General features: G+C 42.6%; 1 protein-coding gene across 2 annotated transcripts in view; it reads left to right on the top strand.

Moving 5' to 3' along the window:
* The window catches only part of magi3b (membrane associated guanylate kinase, WW and PDZ domain containing 3b), a 285,252-nt gene that overhangs the window by 222,085 nt on the left and 46,373 nt on the right, over positions 1-16,794 (top strand). For both annotated transcript variants that reach the window (XM_088338940.1, XM_088338939.1), the window contains exons 8-10: positions 3,850-3,950; positions 12,449-12,640; positions 15,193-15,822. In XM_088338940.1, the coding sequence (XP_088195066.1) occupies positions 3,850-3,950; positions 12,449-12,640; positions 15,193-15,822 (923 nt within the window). The remainder of the gene's footprint in view (positions 1-3,849; positions 3,951-12,448; positions 12,641-15,192; positions 15,823-16,794) is intronic.

Genomic DNA, 16,794 nt, shown 5'->3' with positions numbered 1-16,794 from the left:
TTACCTTTAGTTTTAAATATGTCCACAAGGTTTCTCATACGTTTTCACATCCTCAATGTCCAGGCTTTCAAGTACTTTTTACTTTTCATGTCCTTTTCACTACTGCTTCATACTGTTTAGTAAGTACTCTTTATACATTTGTGTCATGATTACCCAAGTGGAGTCACCTGGGGTAATCATGTGGCGCGCTGGAATGTGCTTCCTGATTGGTCAATGCTCCCCTTTTAAACGCGTTACGCGGAGAACTCCTGGTCGGAGGATTCACATCTGTACCCCGTATGACGCTCCCGATTACCTGTGCCTTGTTTACCTGATTCTGCCTGCCTGCCTCCGATCCGACCTGCTTCGGTCCCAAGCTACGATCTCCTCTTCAGTCCCGGTAAACTCGACCTGCTTCCGTCCACGCTACGATCGTCTCTTCAGTCCCGGTAAACTCGACCTGCTTCCGTCCCAAGCTACGATCATCTCTTCAGTCCCGGTAAACTCAACCTGCTTCCGTCCCACGCTACGATTGGCTACGTCGTCCGAAGTTTCCCGCTAACCCTTGTGCTTCCCCAAATAAAAGACTTGTAACGAACGCTCTGGGGTCCCCTGCTCTGTTCTGGTAATCCCCGTGACAGAATCCTCCGACCAGAATGGACCCCGCGTTCGTACATCTGCCCCCTGACCGCTATAAAAGTCTGAATCAGCAGCGCGATTCCTGTTGTGCAGTTCGGCAAGTCATTTCCGACATGGCGAAAATGGCTAAGGCACCTCCGGCCGTATGACTGCGAACGACTCCCATGCCTGCCTGTTCGACTCCCAAGCCTGCCTGTTCGACTCCCAAGCCTGCCTGTTCGACTCCCAAGCCTGCCTGTTCGACTCCCAAGCCTGCCTGTTCGACTCCCAAGCCTGCCTGTTCGACTCCCAAGCCTGCCTGTTCGACTCCCAAGCCTGCCTGTTCGACTCCCAAGCCTGCCTGTTCGACTCCCAAGCCTGCCTGTTCGACTCCCAAGCCTGCCTGTTCGACTCCCAAGCCTGCCTGTTCGACTCCCAAGCCTGCCTGTTCGACTCCCAAGCCTGCCTGTTCGACTCCCAAGCCTGCCTTGAGTCTGCCTGTACTGATTTTGTCCCGTCTTTCCTCTCCTGTCTTGTCTGTTCCCTTTCCGCTCCCCGGAGTCCGACTCTTCTGAATCCGACCCCCCTGAGTCTGGACTCTTCTGAATCCGACCCCCCTGAGTCTGGACTCTTCTGAATCCGACCCCCCTGAGTCTGGACTCTTCTGAATCCGACCCCCCTGAGTCTGGACTCTTCTGAATCCGACCCCCCTGAGTCTGGACTCTTCTGAATCCGACCCCCCTGAGTCTGGACTCTTCTGAATCCGACCCCCCTGAGTCTGGACTCGTCTGATTCTGCCTGTGTTTCCCTGTGACGTGTCTTGGGTTAAAATTATTTTTATTTTTTTTCCTGGGGAACTTCTGGAGCCGTTCCTTGAGGGGGGGGTTCTGTCATGATTACCCAAGTGGAGTCACCTGGGGTAATCATGTGGCGCGCTGGAATGTGCTTCCTGATTGGTCAATGCTCCCCTTTTAAACGCGTTACGCGGAGAACTCCTGGTCGGAGGATTCACATCTGTACCCCGTATGACGCTCCCGATTACCTGTGCCTTGTTTACCTGATTCTGCCTGCCTGCCTCCGATCCGACCTGCTTCGGTCCCAAGCTACGATCTCCTCTTCAGTCCCGGTAAACTCGACCTGCTTCCGTCCACGCTACGATCGTCTCTTCAGTCCCGGTAAACTCGACCTGCTTCCGTCCCAAGCTACGATCATCTCTTCAGTCCCGGTAAACTCAACCTGCTTCCGTCCCACGCTACGATTGGCTACGTCGTCCGAAGTTTCCCGCTAACCCTTGTGCTTCCCCAAATAAAAGACTTGTAACGAACGCTCTGGGGTCCCCTGCTCTGTTCTGGTAATCCCCGTGACAATTTGCATACTTTTTTCTTACTATTTGGTACTTTTTCATATTTTTAGATAGTTTTCATGTTTCAGTACTTTTAGAACTGTTTTTATAATTTAAGGTATATATTTACAGTTTTTACATTTCAGTTTGTTTTAGTACTTTAGTACTCAGTTCTCTTTTTATTTACAGTACTTGTTCATAATATTTAGTATTTTTTTTGTACATTTCAGTTTTTTGCTGCTTTTTAATCAGTTGTACTTCTCCATACTGTACAATTCTTTGTATGCCGTTTTCACACTTTTCTGTACTTTTTCATACTTTTGACAAGCTTTTGGTCTTTTTTCAGTACTTTTTAGTAACTTTTCATACTTTTCACTACTTCAGTATTTTTTGTCATTCTTTTTTTAGTCTTCCATGAGTTTCAATACTTTTTCTTTCTTTTTTTCTATCATGTGGCAAAAATGAGTTTGACACCTCTGTTTATACCCACGGCTGACAGATATTAACAACAATATCCCCTCATCATAGGTCCACATGAAAAATGTATAAAAGATAAGGAACCTTATTGGAGAAGGTACTACAGATGTCATATTTGGTTTGTCACTAAAAAAATGCAGCGTCAGTCATCAGTGGAGATATCAAATTAGTATAAATAATAATAAATTGGACATGTGTCATTAAATAACTACTCAAAATGTTGAAATAAATGTGTCGATATGATGTCTTTTTTTTTTTTTTTTTCAAAATAGAAATATTAAATGTCCATGGGCTTAAAACAAAATTTGAGTAATTCATGCATAAAATTTAACTTTATTCCACTACATATGGTGTATATTATGGGTGCATCTCATGAAAGCTACTATATCACTTTCAAATTTTGGAAAATACTGTTACAAAGAGCAGAGAGCTCAATCTTTTTACTGGTCAAGTTTGAAGATATTCCTGACTGGTTGTCCTTACATCGCTGAACTGTTATCTGGATTAGCAGCCATGTGAATGGAAGATAGATGGAAAGCTTCAGCTTGAAATCCAGTAGCTATGCAACAATGGCTTCTGGCTCCCCTGCTAGGTGGCCGGCAGGCAATTAAGCTTGTTTTTTCAAGAGCAGGAGCTAAGAGGGAGGAGTTCATTTCCGACAATATTAAATGGCCCAATGCCATTACATCAGGAGGCGAGCCGGCCTTTGGCGTACGTGCGCTGTATTAATAATGTGCAGATGAATATCAACCAGTTAACCAGTGCTGTTGGCTTTGTTTATGGTGAATATATATATATATATATATATATGTATGTAATATAGCAATATTGGGTCTGGGTGGTTAATGAATTATTTGAACAAATGGATTAACTAATTAAACTGAAGAGCAAGTTTATTCTTTTTAAACTCGTTTGCCTTATTGGAGCACCACATTTATTTTTTCAGATATTTTTATCAGGAGAACTGAATAAAAAACCTTGTCCTTCTCATAATTTGAAGGATTGGCTACATAGCAATTTTAAGTGAATTAATTTTGACCGTTTTTCCATTTAGACCCAGACTCGGTTTAATTGAGTTTTTTTTTTGTTTTTGTTTTTTTGTTTTTTTAAACTAGTGATCTTCAGAGGAAACTTAAACAGAACAGAAAAAAACAGAAGAATAAGAAAATAAACCAAAGAAAGAACTGGCACGATTTACTGTGGCTAGAAAACAACGATGGCCTAATTAATACGTTATTTAACTTTGATAGAATTCCCCCTTAACATCAAACCGACATCTAGTACCATGATACCATGATATGGACTGTGGTTATGGTTCAAAGAAGGTGGCTGGCAGGCGTGTATATATATGTGTGGCTATGTATATATGTATGTGTGTATGTATGTATGTATGTATAAAATATTTAAGTACTGTATTCATTTCTTTGTTGCAGCCACATCAACCAGAAAACCCAGTTTGAGAACCCAGTCCTGGAAGCCAAGAAGAGGCTCAGCCAGGGGACACTCACCATCCAGAAGGCGGTCGCCACTCTCGGTAGCAAGGATCTAATTTCACTATCTTAACCTTCAGGTTTTTATGGCTTCAATTTGACTCATTGACATTTGACAGTAATGTTTGCCCCCAAAGCCAGCATGGTCTTTCTCTTTAAATGAAAAGTAAATCATGCTCACGTTTGATTGTGTTCTACAATTAGCTGGTATGATGCACTTTTTCGTCTCGAAAACCTGGGGTGGATGATTGTTCGCTACATCTGCCTTTCACCTCTGCTGGTGTCCTGGTTTCTTGAGAAGGCTAAGAGTCAAAAATATGCAGGAAGGGCCAAAGTACTATTAGTAGTTAGACTGAAAATCACAAATCCACAGGCCCATATACACACACACAGAATGAATGGAGTACAGTTCATATCGTCCGAGGCACAAATCAGGGTTGATAGTTCAGAGAAGCACCACAAACTTGCCGAAATGTCGAGGATCCGATGCTAGGAATATGTCCTCGCTGTCCTTATAAGCAGGTAGTGGATAAACACCAAAGGCACTTCATCAGTTCATTATTAATTGGTCCTTTGGCAAGCTTTGGCATGCTGAATCCTCACACATTCAAGACCAAAAGTTGCTGCTACTAATGGAAAATGTTATAAATATATTTATGAAATGAAATGAAATGAAATGATCTGCATTTATATAGCGCTTTTCAAGTCAATGACTTCCCAAAGCGCTTTACAATTTGCTCCACATTTCCCAATAGCGGCCTTGCAGCCATGTAAGGCGCTAACCTGCTTATTGGGGGTATTAGGGGTTGAGTGTCTTACCCAAGGGCACTTCGACATGTAACACGGACGAGCCGGGATTCGAACTGGGATCCCTTGATCCCAAGACGAGCGCTCTACCTCCTGAGCTACTGGTGTGTTTACAAACAAAGTATTCTATGTTTGCCTGGAGAGAGATCGGCGCCACCAGGCTGTACTTGCCCAAGACACACCACAGGAAATGGTGCCCCTATGGCCCCCTACGACCCTAGTCATCAAGGGATCCAGCCAACCAACAAACCAACCGTCATAAATGTTTGCCATTCTGACTTGACGCATATGAATGGATATCCTTGAACTGTTGAATGGAAGACGAGCCCATCCCAGCCATCTCCGGGCAGTGGGCAGGGGACACCCTGAACTGGTTTCCAGCCAATCGCAGGGCACACGGGGACAGACAACTCACTCGTTCAGTCACACCTAGGGACAGTTTGGACCGGCCAATTCACCTAAAATGCATGTCTTTGGAATGTGGGAGGAAACCGGAGTGCCCGGAGGAAACCCACGCAAGCACGGGGAGAACATACAAACTCCCCACAGTAAGGCCGGTAGCTGGATTTGAACCCACGCAGGAGGTACCCACGACCTCAGAACTGTGCCGCACACGCGCTAGCCACTTCTCCGCCGTGCTGCCCCCCTTATTCCTTCTTTGTGTTAAAGTGGCCATGCTCAAACATACTGCTAATTTAACCAGCTCGGTAGCCTAGATGGTAGGCCGAGTCATACCTAAGTCTTACAACTTTGGTACTCATTGCCTCCCTGCTTGGCGCTCGGCATTAAGATTCAGATTCAGATTCAGACAAACTTTATTGTCATTCGTGTACACGTGTATACAGAACGAAATGTCGATATATCTGACCCGCACAGTTTCCTTGAGCGTCAGGCGGGATAGATAAGTTTAACCATGTCTTCGTCAGAATTTTAGCACAGCAGTTCGTCATCTCGCGGTTCGATGTTAGTTCCAGTTGTAAATGGTCCAGTTTATTGTCCAGAGAGCGAACGTTAAGGAGGAAAATGGATGGGAGAGGCGTTTTGAAGGGTTTAGCCTTTAGCCTAGCGGTTAGCCCGGCCCGACAACCTCGCTTCCTCCTCCGGTCATACCTCTCTCTTGCCACTCTGCTTCGCTGCTTTATAGGCCGCTGGGTCTTGTTGACGTAGCAGTCCGAGGCTAAGTAAACACTCCCGAGTGGTCGTAGCACCGAGCACTTGATTTCTGGATGATCGCATATCCAGCAAAAAAACTGCGATCGTATATTAATCTGCGGTTTGAGTTGACTTTGTTCGCCGTCAAAACTGAGTCGAAGACTGGGTTTTATGACCGAAGTGTAAAAAACTGTAGCGAGCCGATGTAGCCGCAGCCGAACAGGGTCGCCGCCATGATGATTTTTAAGGGTTGGAATTGGGGGGTTTGGTCACCTAATGGCGGCGCCCTGTTTGTCTGCGGCTGCATCGGCTCGCTAAAGTTTAACTGTACGGGTCAGGTGTATCGACATTTCGTTCTGTGTGCATGGTTACAAAGAATGACAATAAAAGTAAATTCTTCTTCATTCTTCTAATTGCTTTGCTTATTCCGTGTGCACACTTGACTTTCTGTCCTAGCGTGATAAATACGAGTCTTGCAGGTCGGCCACCTTCAAATAACTTAAAACGTGATCGCCAAGATGACTTGTTAGTCGATAACGTGTTTGCTGACGATTTATTTTCGGTTTGTGCGTGACCCAGGGTGCCGTCCGTGTAGGGGATTATCCGGTACAGCAACAGGCTGTTAGCAAATGCAAGGATTCAGGGAAGCGCAGTGTGAACACACGCGAGGGTGCAAGGGTGGGGTTTCACTCTGATAAAAACAGCTGTCGGAACAACAGATCAGACGGGACCGAGCATAATAAGACAAGCCGCCGTCCCCCCCTGAGCGCCCCATTGCACACACGTACACAGGTGTTTTGTGACTGATGGAACCGCTTTTGCTTCTTTGATTATCAATGATGCAACTTGACAGGCTTATAACATCACAGCTGTTATGCCACCACAACATCACACAAGATCTGTTATCATATGGTAATTACACAAGTTTAATCAAATGTAAGGGGAGGCAGGTGAGACTGTGCCTCACCTGTCATCATGAAAATCTGAAGTTAAAAATGTATTAAATGCTTATCTTTATTCAGTTTTAAAGTTCTTTCTAGTTTAACTTCTTTTTTAAAAAATGGTTGAATTTTCACATTATATTATGAATAGTTTTGATACAATTAGCATGTAATGTATTATTGTGGCAGTTCCTTTGCCTAATAGTCATTGTGTTAGCATGCTAACAGCAATTCAAGTTTCCACTATTTTTTTCTATTGTTTTTATTCCTTTATTAGTAGTATTTATTTAGTTACTGGCATCAGAAAAAAATAACATGATCTGTCTTTACATTCATGATTAGATCGTAATAATAAAAAAGTAAACATGTAAATTCTTAGAATTAGTAATTTTGATTTATGTAATTGCTTAGTGCAATTCTTTGATTATGTTTTTGTTGTTGACTGGGATGATATTTGAACCAGTCCTAGCAAAACATTCTATAATAGTATAACAGCATAGTAATAACATGATAATAGTTGTAGTGTCATAAATGTTTACAAAGTCTATCACCCTTTCTCACTTATCAGAAATAAATCTCTGAGTTAAAACGTTTGGTGACATTTGTAATAAACAATTAGTCATACATTCAAGATATATTGTGTATTATTTAGCACATTCTAGTGGTAAAAAAACAATATGGATTTGAATAAGAATATAAAAACATGAGCTATCATTTGAACGTGAATTGGTTTGAATACTCGTAAGTCAAAAAATGCATTTTTATTTTACATACCTCGAGGCTCATCAGGGTGGACCTGAGATGATTGTCTGCCATCTTGATTTTAGGGGTACCCAAAGAAACTAAAACCAAAAAATCATTTGAAACACCAGGCCAAACATGAGAAGGAAAATGGTGCTGTTTTGTCATTTTGTATCTCTATAGTTCGTGGTCTTTCTTGTGCTGTGTAGCACTCATTTTTTTTTTTTTGTTACATTGCACTAAGGGTCGCCAAGCTTTTTAACCCAAGAGCTATTTTTTTATTATTGACGAGCCTAACGGCCCGGCATTGCTGGGCTAGGTGTAGCCAGGTGTAGCGTTGCCTGGCATTCTATTTTTGCAAGGTTATTGGGTCTGTGGTCTGTTGAAAATGCGGCAGGGATCCCCAGAGGCCTAACCTAAAGTATTACTGAGTAAACTTTCACAAAATCAGTTCAGCCTTTTCGGAGCGAGTACACACATGCACACAAATCGAGATGTATACAATAGTCTAGATGAGTGTGAAGGGCTACCAGTTTAAAATGCATTTGTAAAGTAATCACGTATGTTATTACAATGTTGTTATAATATAATTACTATGTTGTTACCAGGTTGTATGTATTGGAAGTAGGGTTAAAACTAGCATAGTTAACTTTTAAAACAGTGTTTTTTTTAAGACACTGATCATATCAAGGATTTCTTATGCCAGTTAGAAATCAAATTTCCCAGAAAATCAGTATAACCCATCACTCGTGAGCTAATTTCAGAACCAGTCTGCAGGCTACTCAAGTTCTTAGTGCCTGAGAGCCCTGCACGACGCCATACATCGACATTTAGTGGTCAAATATTACACAACGTCCTTATAGTTTTTTTTTTACTCAATTTCAGTAATTTGTAAATCATTGCAATCTTAAGCAGCATTCATTATGGCACCAATAGTAACATTGGTATAACACCCAGCTAAACCACCAAAGAAGGACCTCGACCACAGGGGACGTATTATTAAAGTTTTAATATATTTCTCCGGATGATGAAAACTGCAGCAATACAATACAGTGCAATCAGACAATGTTTTTGTTCACCTTGGAAATGACATGAAAAACCCGGAAGTAGTATTAGTTTGCTTTTTTTTTTTTTTAACTTAGAGCTTAAATATTTACGTGGAACATTTCCTAATAACCTTGTGTCTGTTTTAGCTTTGTGGTATATTTTAAACAGGGTATATTATTGATCAGACAAACCAGTTGCTGTAAGAGCCAAGAAGTGTTCCGCTGGTTCGAGAGCGTTCTCCATCAGGGCACCGGTGCTGTGAAATGCTCTTCCCCCTGAGATCCGATCTGCAACCTCAGTGGAAATATTTAAATCCAAGCTTAAAACACACTTCTACTCTATAGCATATGAATAACCTATTCTTTTCGTGGACAATATCTCATTATTATTTGTGATTGCACCATCCTTTGCTGTCTGGTAATCTTGAAAGGGGGATGCCACATGTGCGGTCCCTTCTCAAGGTTTCTTCATTTTCCTCATGTTGAGGTTTTTGAGTTTTTCCTTGCCCTTATGTTGGTTCCAGATCAGGGGATGATGTAGTAATAGTCTGAAAAATAGTCTGTGTAATAACCTGTGCAGCCCTTTGAGACTCTTTGTGATTAAGGGCTATACAAATAAAAATGACTTGACTTGACATTTCCCACCTTGCCTCCTGGGCCACTAGAACTAAATTTTGCAAGCGGCCAACACAGCACCTCTACATTATTTTTTTCTAAAAAATCATTGTTTTTCCGGTTTGGAAACTTCAATCGAATATAAAATGATTTTAAGTAACTGCCATTTTTATTACTGAATTCACAATTTCACATGTATTATCTTTGCAGATGTGTTATTTCACCTGTAGGAGTGAGCAGGGTTAGGTAGGGTTACTTTAACTTGATTACTTCCAATTAGTTTTGGATTACTCCAATACCAAATATGCTAATAAAAGACAAAAGAAACTAAATATGAATAAAATGATGACTCACAACACGTGGTAAGCTTTCTCTCCTGGCTTTGATCTCTTTGATCTCCGGCAAAACTCACATAAAATGCGACAGAAACAAAATGAAAATAAATCCAAACAGCTTGCCAACATCATTTTTGCCGTTCCATGTATTCCGTTACTCCCCAAGCCTGCACAAAATGTAATCATTGTATTCATATTTAGTTTCTTTTTTCCTTTATTAGCATATTTGGTATCGGAGTAATCCAAAAGTAATTGAAAGTAATCAAGTTAAAGTAACCCTACCCAACCCTGGAAGTGAGTTACGGGTATTTTCACCATTCCCTCTTGTCCTCTTCCTCTACCTCAGCCAGACAGTCAAACTGTCATTTACACAGAAGAGGAAGCACGACAAATCCTCGAGTTTATCAAGCAATTTGAATGTGATTATGCAAATGAGCGTGGCTTGATCCACGCGGCAACAGCATGCGGACATCTGGAGTCCGCGGCGGCTGCGATAAAGCGCCCGCGCCGGCTGCCGCGCACGTACGGGGCGTCGCGACGGATGTTTTTAACTGCTCAACCGTTTGATAGAATGAGAACGCTCGCATTTATATTCCCCGCACAGTGCTCGCAAACTTGCAGAACACTCGGGAAAAAACCCCAAAGGATGCAGAAAGAAGGGGATATATACATCTGTTTGCAAGCATAGCGTTTAATTGAGCCGATTTGAGCTTTTGATAGTGATTATTGACTCTAACTGTTTACTTCTAAGGTTAACAGGTAGGTGTTATTCATATTCTTCCCAGTCACGGTCATTAGGATCCTGCAACTCTCTCAGATAAAAGGCAAGAAGCTCCTCGGATTTATCAAACGACAACAGCACTAGCGCATGACCGTACACGCGCACATTGGCACAAAAAGACAATTTTCGAATCTTTAAAGTGATTCCAAGCAGGCATTGTGTTTCAAGATTACTGTCCTTAATTCATTTACACTGAGCATTTGTGTGCGTTTGAGTGGAAAATGGGAGAGGCAAATTATTTTCAATTTTGTATTAAAGTCGCCTTTTTCTACAAAGGATGTGAGGCGCTGGCTAGTCTATTGTATGACAGCAAAATTGAAGCAAAATAAGAAGAGTGTGGAATCCAGCAAGTGAATGGCGAAATAGAACATTGTGCACCTATGACTTTTTTAGGAATACTGTATCCTAGTCTCACGTTGGCAGTCCGAGTCTTTTCTTTTAAGTATCTGACGAAACAGAGTTTAAAACCTCTGCACAGGAAGGCTGGTAGCTGGATTTGAACCCGTGACCTCAGAACCCTGCCATGGACATGCAAACTACTCAGCTGCTGTTGTTGTTGTTGTTGTTGAGACACTCAAGGAGCCTAAGGTAATCCTTAGTAGCGCTAGACTCGCTCGTGGGAGGCTCCGTAGTTCTCCGAAAGAGAGGGGGCTGCAACTGTCCTGTGCCGCCAGGCCTGACGGGGTGTGGCCCAAGCAAACCAAGCATATGAAGCCTCTGAAGTCCTTAGTACGTTCGGACAGGCCGGTGCATGATTTATGGAAGCCCCGTGGGCAGGTAGTACAGGTGATTGGGGTGTGGTCGCAGTGAATGGTTCGAAAGCACCACTGGCATTTGGACTGGGGGCCAGGGTTGCTCTCGAAGTCGCCCGCCCTAAGAAGAACAGAGAGAGGAGAGTAGAAGAGAGAGAGAAAGAGAGGGACAGATAGAAAGAGAGAAAGACAGACAGAGTAAAACGCAAAAAGGGGAAAAGAGAGAGAGAGGTGGGGAGAGAGTAGGAAAGAGAGAGATAGAGAAAATGGGAGACAAGAGTGTAAAGGGGAAGAGAGAAAAGGAGAGACAAAGAAGGTGAGAGGACCAAGATAGATAGAGAGAGCGAGTCTGAGTGGATTGAGTTGGATTCGTAAGGCTCCCCCGGGAGAGAGCCCTTCGCAGGACTCCACGGGAAGGTTCCTAGTCTTTGTTCAGCTGCCGTGCCGCCCAAGTATACAGTACTTTAATTCGTGAAACAAATCTCCTTAAAAAGACCTTAAAAGGGTTGTTTTCTTTGATTTCAATGCATTTTAGTGTATTGAGTTTAAATAATATAAAAAATAAGGTTAATTCGTTTTTATATGGCCTACAACAAGTTCAATTTGGAACCTAACCCGTGCGCTAAATGTGGGAATATAGCCATATTTACCCAAATCCTCTCTTTGAGGACAATACAAATTGATGTTCAGCCTTTTTAAAATGAATGCATTTTTATAAAGTGTTAATTCAGTGAAAATAGCCCTATTGCATAGAATTGGAAAATTCTCTCTTTGAGGGCATTTGATTTATAAAAGAAATGCAATTTATGTCGTCTTAGCAAATGCTACAAGGCTAAGTGTAGTGCATAATTTGATCATCCCAGAAAAAGTCTGATTTGTTAACGAACTTGCCACCAATGAGGTTCAAACTTCCTGTCACCATGTTTATTTATATTTGTGAATTTCCCTGCAGGGATGAATAAAATATCCATCCATCTATCCATCCATCTATCCATCTATCCATCTTAAAACACCAATTTAAAGTCCCATGGTTATTTCGATTGTTACCTGCTGCTGTCATTTTCTGTCTCAGGAAAGCAGGCAAGCACTTATTTTGGTTGACCAATCGAGTGTCGAAATCTGTAAAAAAAAAAAAAAAACAGGTACAATTTTTATTTTGGAGTAACTGAAGTTGGTAATCTTCTTCTCAGAGTATAACAGAGTTTGGCACTGTGATTTCGGTACGTTACCGCCCTGACCTTGGTCCTAAAGCCTCTGCACAGCCATTCAATTGGAACGAGACATGTGTGCCTCCAGTTGCAAACACTTAAATACCTTCACAAACGTTTCAGAACACACAAGTCAAGAAAACTGTTTCAACTTTCGCTCTCAGGTAAGAGTGGCGTCCCGGGCTTCACCGCCGACCCGAACCAGCTGAAGGGCGACATGTATCGCACGGCACTGAAGAAGAGCTCGCAGGGCTTTGGCTTCACCATCATCGGCGGGGATCGCACCGACGAGTTCCTTCAAGTGAAAAACGTTTTCAGTGATGGCCCCGCCGCTCACGACAAGAAAATGGCATCCGGTAAGGAACACAAAAGGCAATTGAGATTCATGCCAATGACACTTTAAAGCAGACCTGGGCTCTCCGGTCCTGGAGGGCCGTATGTTCTGCATGATTTTTGAGGTTTCTCTGATCCAATACAGGTGATTCCAATCACCAGTATCGTTAACGAGCACTTGCTAGCTTGCTAACGAGGTTATAATTTGTATCACCTGAGTTAAAGAAGAGCAAACTTCAAAATCTGGCAGGACGTATGGCCTTCCAGGACCGGAGTGCCCAGGTCTGCTTTAAAGGGTTACAGGGTGTTGTACCAGGTTTTTTGGGAGGCCCTGGCGGCCGCGGAGATCTTTTGTACCTGATATCTCTACCAATATCCTGCATGCCCTAATATTCATAGAAACAACCATAGGTGGTGTGGGTCCAACATTTCCAAGTTCATGTTTCCCTTTGAAAAGGTTGCTTAGGTTGCCATAGAATAACACTAAGAGTGCAACAGTGCTTCAATCAGGCTTAATTTGACCACAAGATTAAGCAGCTCTAAGGGATCCTTATGGATGAGAAGACCAGAAAGCTCAATCTTAAAAAATTGAATTGTTTTAGCCTTAGTACAAATTAACTAGTTTTACTCAGGCTCATCCGACCATAATTCTTAGTTTACATTTCTTACAGAGAATTCTATCAACTTGAACTGCAATTCATATTAATGCGTAAGTAGTAGTCTGAATTTCCAACCACAAGATCCGAAATCACCGGGATTCACGCAAGATCTATTGGTTTTTGTAACACAATAACTTTTTATTACTTCACTGAGGCGCTTTATGGATATTATTTGTAGATCCTTAAAGCTTTTTCTACAATGGTTTACATAGTTAGTTTGGGATTTTTCATTTATTTTGAGCAATTCTTGGTTTTCTTTCACATATCCAACCTACAGGGTTCGGTAGGGTTACTTTAACTGGATTACTTGTAATTACTTTTGGATTACTCCAATACCAAATATGCTAATAAAAGACAAAAGAAACTAAATATGAATAAAATGACTAAATTTTGTCCAAGCTTGGGGAGTAACGGAATACCGTAAATTCCGGACTATAGAGCGCACCTGATTATAAGTCGCACCCACCACATTTTAAGAGGATAACCGCTTTTGTACTTACACAAGCCGCACCTGTATATAAGCCGCATGCGCCCACATTATAATATGTGACACTATCACAATATTAACCCAAACCCTACTTTGAGTCCCGCGATTTTAACAGATTTTTGGTTTGAACAATTTTATTGACACTAGTAACAGCAAATAAACAATGTGAGGTTTGAACAATTTTTCTCGACAATCTAAACAGCAATTAAGCATGTTCACAATTTCGTTATATCTGACAATATGACGTTTTAATACATTTTTTAACAGCAATTAAACACAATTTCATTATATCATATCCCAACAATATGAGTTTTTATCGACACTTTTAACAGAACATAAAGTACACAGTTCAAAAACCACAGCTGGCAAAAATAAATGGAAAATGTTAAGATTTGATGCAGACCTGCAGAGTCCGGGTCCCGTCAAAAGTAATCCAAAAAGTGTATATTTCCAAAGGTAAGGGTGGGAAAAATATATATCCACTATTGTCTGCCGTGTCCACAAACACTCACCTTTACCGGTCCCCGCTTCCCGTCATCCCCGCGTCTGTTACGCCCCTTCTTTTTAATTGGTTCTTGTAGAAATCACGGTAAACCGTTCTCATCTTCCTCCCTACAACTGACATCATCAAAGTTGTCCTCCTTTAGTATGGGAAAGAGACATTGTCATATCGCCTTCGTCCCACGCTCACTCATTCAAAAACACGCTAGCAACACGCTCGCAAGGTAGAGTTTGCGTGCAGTAGCTCTGTTTCCTTTTTATCCGACTGCTCGATTGCATTTAGCTTGTAGGCTGCGTCATGTGCCCTGAACTTGAGCGCCGCTTGCGGCTGTTAGAAAAATTACATAAATTGGCCGCATCACTGAATAAGCCGCAGGGTTGAACGTTTGGGAAAAAAGTAGCGGCTTATAGTCCAGAATTTACGGTACATGGAACAGCAAAAATGATGTTGGCAAGCTGTTTGGATTTATTTTCATTTTGTTTCTGTCGCATTTTATGTTAGTTTTGCCAGAGATCAAAGAGATCAAAGCAGGAGAGAAAGCTTACCACGTGTTGTGAGTCATAATTTTATTCATATTTAGTTTCTTTTGTCTTTTATTAGCATATTTGCTATTGGAGTAATGCAAAAGTAATTGAAAGTAATCCAGTAAAGGTAACCCTACCCAACCCTGCAAACCTATGAGAACTTAGCTAGTTACTTTATTCATATTACATCTTCATTTTAAAATATAAAAGAATGACCTCACATTTTGATATGAGTTCCTGTCATTACTCGGCCAGTCGAGATTTGATTAAATGAGCCCCCGCCAGACAGAACAATAAAAAAAACATTGGCTAATGTAAAATACGTACTGGGTTTTATTGTGTTCTCATTTTCTCTCTCAGTCTGCCAGTCTGCAGGGCTTTAACTCTTCCTTCACTCTTCTAGGTGATGTGATCGTGGAGATTAACGGGCTGTGCGTCTTGGGGAAAACCCATCCGGAGGTTGTGCAGATGTTCCAGTCCATTCCTGTCAACCAATACGTGGACATGGTCCTTTGCCGGGGCTACGCGCTCCCTCCGGACGTAGATCTGGACAGTGACGATCCCCTGCCACCCCCGCCTCCTCCAGCCAACCACCAGCCGCTGCACGGCGGTGAGGTGGTGACGGCCGTGCCACTTATCAATGGGCAGCCACTTCTGGTCAAAGGCGATGTTTTGCACGGCTCTTCCCAGGAGCTCCACTACGTCACTACCGACTCCAGCGGCCGGCCGGTTGTGGCCACGCTGCCCAATGGAAGACAGGGTGATTCAGCCACTGGAATGCTTCAGCCGGAGCTTGTCAGTGTGCCGCTAATTAAGGGTCCAGGCGGGTTTGGATTTGCCATCGCTGACTGCCCGCTAGGCCAGAAGGTGAAGATGATCTTGGACGCCCAATGGTGCCATGGCCTTCAGAAAGGGGATGTCATCAAGGAGATCAACAGACAGAATGTGCAAACGCTGAGCCATGCGCAGGTTGTGGATATCCTCAAAGACTTTCCCGTGGGCAGTGAGGTTGACGTGCTGGTGCTGCGTGGAGGTATGGTAGCCTTTTCGTTTGAATGTGATTTTCATACATTTGTCTATAATGCCTTGCTAAATAATGGATTCAGCTGTTTTAGAAGGCTAGCGTATAATTCACACAACATCCGGAACAAATGTCGTGTTGTGTCTGCAGGGCAATACCCAATATCCGTAAGAGGGTCATGCACAAGCCATGTGTTGCCTCTGCGGTGCGTGTCCGAAAATATGCACTGGGGTGAGGGACTAGAGGAATTTAAAAGTGGAGCGATTGCACTAATATTAATTTATTTTGAACAACATTTTAGTGATACCTTTACATAAGCGATTAAATCTTTTCCGGATCAAGCACATATCTAGAATTTCTCGTATCGCGAACGAATTTTTCCAGATCGTATTCCCAGCCTCTCAAAAGCATTCAGGTTCACCATAACATAGACCATGAACATAAACGTGTACCCTATGTACCCCACCGCGCCGGATTCTACAAAGAGAGATGGGTTCGGCCGTTAGCTGGGCGACCCTCCCCAGTCATTCCAGGGTGCCTAGAGCTCAAGGCAAGTTAAACTTTTTAAGACTGTTTTAATGCCTTCTGAAATCGCCTTCCGCGTCTAAGTAAGTATATGCCAGAATAGGTGGGAGATTGGTCTTAAATTTAATTGGATTTGGTCTTCACAAGTTCTTAAAAATGTCTTAAATGTGAATGGAAAAATCATGAAGGAACCCTGTTATATAATCTATAAGCAAAGATTACGGCAGTGGCTCAGGAGGTAGAGCGCTCGTCTTGAGATCAAGAGATTGCAGTTCGAATCCCGGCTCCTCCATGTTACATGTCGAAGTGTCCTTGGGTAAGACACTGAACCCCTTATACCTCCAATAAGCAGGTTTGCGCCTCACATGGCTGCACGGCCGCTATTGGTAGATGCAGGGATCAGAATTTTCCGCGGATCCGCGGATTTCCGCTGTTTTTGAACCCCAAAGGCATTCCGAC

Source organism: Urocampus carinirostris, chromosome 6, assembly GCF_059441175.1.
Source record: "Urocampus carinirostris isolate Australia breed hairy pipefish chromosome 6, RoL_Ucar_1.0, whole genome shotgun sequence".
In the NCBI taxonomy this organism is placed as follows: domain Eukaryota; kingdom Metazoa; phylum Chordata; class Actinopteri; order Syngnathiformes; family Syngnathidae; genus Urocampus; species Urocampus carinirostris.
Note: the sequence above shows the minus strand (reverse complement) of the source record. Positions and strands in the feature narration are given on the sequence as shown.